General features: G+C 40.2%; 1 protein-coding gene across 1 annotated transcript in view; it reads right to left on the bottom strand.

Moving 5' to 3' along the window:
- The window catches only part of ARAP2 (ArfGAP with RhoGAP domain, ankyrin repeat and PH domain 2), a 123,694-nt gene that overhangs the window by 10,326 nt on the left and 109,891 nt on the right, over positions 1–3,477 (bottom strand). The window contains exons 28-30 of the mRNA XM_009321394.1: positions 2,598–2,680; positions 1,176–1,211; positions 622–685 (exon numbers count right to left, since the gene is read on the bottom strand). Coding sequence (XP_009319669.1) covers positions 622–685; positions 1,176–1,211; positions 2,598–2,680 — 183 coding nt within the window. The remainder of the gene's footprint in view (positions 1–621; positions 686–1,175; positions 1,212–2,597; positions 2,681–3,477) is intronic.

The raw sequence follows: 3,477 nt of genomic DNA, 5'->3' as shown, positions 1-3,477 counted from the left end.
TCCGATTCTCTCCCCCATCCCACTGTGGGGGGGAGTGAGTGAACGGCTGCGTGGTGTTTAGCTGCCTGCCGGGTTAAACCACAACACTGAGCTAACCTGGATACCAGAGAAATACAGCTGTATTGGCACAGCTCTTCAACAGAGCTAGTTCACACCACTACATTTTTAAACAGGGCACCCTTCTTTCATGACTACTTTGCATGCAGCATCCAGACTAGTGAGCAGAGAAATAGCACTTGGGCATTGTGGCACACAGACACACCCTTTAGCTCAATAGCTAGAATTTCACCCAGAAGAGGTTTGTTACTGCAAAGGAAATTAATGTCTTTCTTTAACCAGCTTCTCCACAACACAGCAGGAAAAAAAAAAAAAAAAAAAGATGCCAGAATGTAATGTTTTTCTCCCTTAATCCTAAAGCACTCAGCTTTCATATGAAAATGACACTATAAATAATAGTCTTCATAGACTAAGACCATCTTTTTGAAGTTTTATTACATTGAGCATTCCAGAAACTTTAATGGCATTGTAACTTCATCTATAACATATCCATAACACATACATATGAGTAATAGGATTTTCGTAACAGCAGTAAAAGTTACATTTCTTTGATCAGGTTAGTACCTGCGCAGTAAAAATGCTGATCATCCACTCCATCTGCGCATCTTGTCCATCACAACATACATACCTAGAACACAATATATCATTAACAAGAAAAACAACAAAAACTCCTGTTGCAGTTAAACATATTAAAGAATAGACTTCTAAACAACTTCAAACATTGCTTACATTCATTTATGAATGCTGTCTATATTTATTATTAACACTCCCATAAAAAGATAGGGAAATATAAATACTTCAAATTATCACTTTACCCTACTTTGAAGACAATGCATGTGCTTCATTTAAAGCATGTGCATAGGTTTAAAATCTATCATTCTAAATTTATGAAAATCATTTGCTTTATGGCCACAGAAGGGAGACAGACACCTAACTACAAAAGATTACCAAAACATATGAATTACGACTGTTTAGTTAATTAAGAAAAATATAGCAAAAAGTCAACATGCAAGCAAAATAATGCCCATTAGTTTTCAAACATTCTTATTTTGAATTTAACATTTCGACAAATATTAAACATTGAAGTTAAATGAATCATGTGTTTCGTGTTTACCTACCACTGGTGCTTTTCAGAAAATACTGCAAGTCCCCAGCTGAAACAAATAAAAATTTCAAAAATTAATTCCAGAAACTCAGGACAGGGACACATTCCTCAAATTGCACAGATCCATTACATTTATATAGTGCTTTTAAGTAGGAAAAAAAATTTACAAATTTTAAATGTGTACTGCAAATCTAGAATCAAATTGTGGGTTTGATGATGGATATTGCTCATTTTCTCACAGTTGATTCACAGGTAATGAACATTCTGTTCTGGACAAAGGGTTATAGCCAAGCCCTGCAGACGATGGCTAACTACTTGCCTCATTTTGGCCATGGCTGTACTTTCTGAAAGTTGCTGAAGTAAAACTGCTAAGATGGTGCCCAGCGAAGAGTCCACTACAGCGTGGAAGTCACAGAGGGAAGAGACATATGCTTGCACTATAAACAGAAGGAATCACACGAGTCTACAGAGATTAAAAAGTTACTGAAAAAAAGGAAGTAGGTGCACAATGAAGCCTCTGAGGTGAAAGAAACACAGACACTACTGGAGATCCAGAAGAGACTTGGCAAAGCCTGCTGTTAAAAGTAGACTGAAAATAAACCTCAAGGAAAGAACCTACCTGCAAAGATTCATTTACATAATCTTTTTATTCTTATTTTGGACTAATCTCCTACTCATTCTGCACTTCACTAAAAAAAAACAAAAACAAAAAACCAAACTAAAAACCACCACCTCCTTTTTCTCTAACAGAACTAAGCTTTGAAATTTACAGACCTTTTTGGGACATCTTGATGTGCCAACTGTAAAGGAAAAGTTCAAGCAGATCTGTTTAAAGGCTACAGACAACTCAGAATCCCCTTGGGGTAGGATCCTATGTACACTGTCTCAGTATCAGCATTCCGGAAACATCTGAGAAAAACAGGTGTCATTTTTCACTGCTCTTTTCCAGAGACATAGTCACTTATGTTTGTAAAAGGCACTGTAGTCTTCAGCTAGAAGAACATCATCAGAATAACAAGGATCCTGAGAAAGGAAAATCCTCTACTGAACAACAGGGACTGTCACGAAAGGCCATGCTAGTTGGTTTTCTCTTATCTCTTCTTGGTGCAAAGAAGGTGTGTCCACCAATGAAATGCAGGGGACATAATACCAAACTAAGTGAGCTAACAGCAAACATATCCACAAGAGATAATATACTTAAGGTTAAGAAAAGCCAATCAATAAAGTAATTTCCTAGCACAGAAGAGTTAACAGGGAACACAAAAACAGAGACAGAAACAGAACAAATAATATTATAGAGGGTAATTTAATTCAGCATACTTCAATTGGCTTCTTGACTTTTCCTTGTTCCACAATGTTTTATGTTCCCCTTTTTTGACGATACTACAAGTACCCTGCTACACAGTGTTTAACTTCTTTTCTTTTCTATTCTTACTTTGTTGGTGGCTTCATTTTCTTTTTCACTCCAAGATAAAGCTTCAGGGAGCTGACAGGCAACACTTTTTCAGGTTTGCTAGCCTGCGAATAAAATAAGATTAGAATCACAGAATCACAGAATACTTTGGGTTTGAAGGGACCTCTAAAGGTCATCTAGTCCAAGCCCCCTGCTGTGGGCAGGGACATCTTCAACTAAATCAGGTTGCTCAGAGCCCTGTCCAACCCCACTTTGAATATTTCCAGGGATGGGGCATGCACCAGCCATCCACCACCTCTCTGGGCAACCTGTGCCAGTGCTTCACCACCCTCAGCGTAAAAAATGTCTTCCTTCTATCCAGTCTAAATCCACCCCCCTTTAGTTTAAAGCCATTCCCCCTTGTCCTGTCGCAACAGGCCCTGCTAAAAAGTTTGCCGCCATCCTTTTTATAAGCCCCCTTTAAGTATTGAAAGGCTGCAATAAGGTCTCCCCAAAACCTTCTCTTCTTCTAGGCTGAACAACCCCAACTCTCTCAGCCTTTCTTCAGAGGAGAGGTGTTCCACCCCCCTGGTCATTTTCGTGGCCCTCTTCTGGAACCACTCCAACAGGTCCGTGTCTTTCTTATGCTGAGGGCTCCAGAGCGGGACGCAGGACTCCAGGTGGGGTCTCACCAGAGCAGAGTAGAGGGGCAGAATCACCTCCCTTGACCTGCTGGCCACACTTCTGTTGATGCAGCCCAGGATACAATTGGCCTTCTGAGCAGCGAGCGCACATTGCTGGCTCATGTCCAGCTTTTCATCCACCAGTACCCCCAAGTCCTTCTTGGCAGGGCTGTTCTCAATCCCTTCATCCCCCAGCCTGTATTGATACCAGGGGTTGCCCTGACCCAGGTGCAGGACCT

This window comes from Pygoscelis adeliae, unplaced genomic scaffold, assembly GCF_000699105.1.
Source record: "Pygoscelis adeliae isolate BGI_AS28 unplaced genomic scaffold, ASM69910v1 Scaffold133, whole genome shotgun sequence".
NCBI lineage: Eukaryota > Metazoa > Chordata > Aves > Sphenisciformes > Spheniscidae > Pygoscelis > Pygoscelis adeliae.
This window is presented reverse-complemented; position numbering and strand designations above follow the sequence as displayed.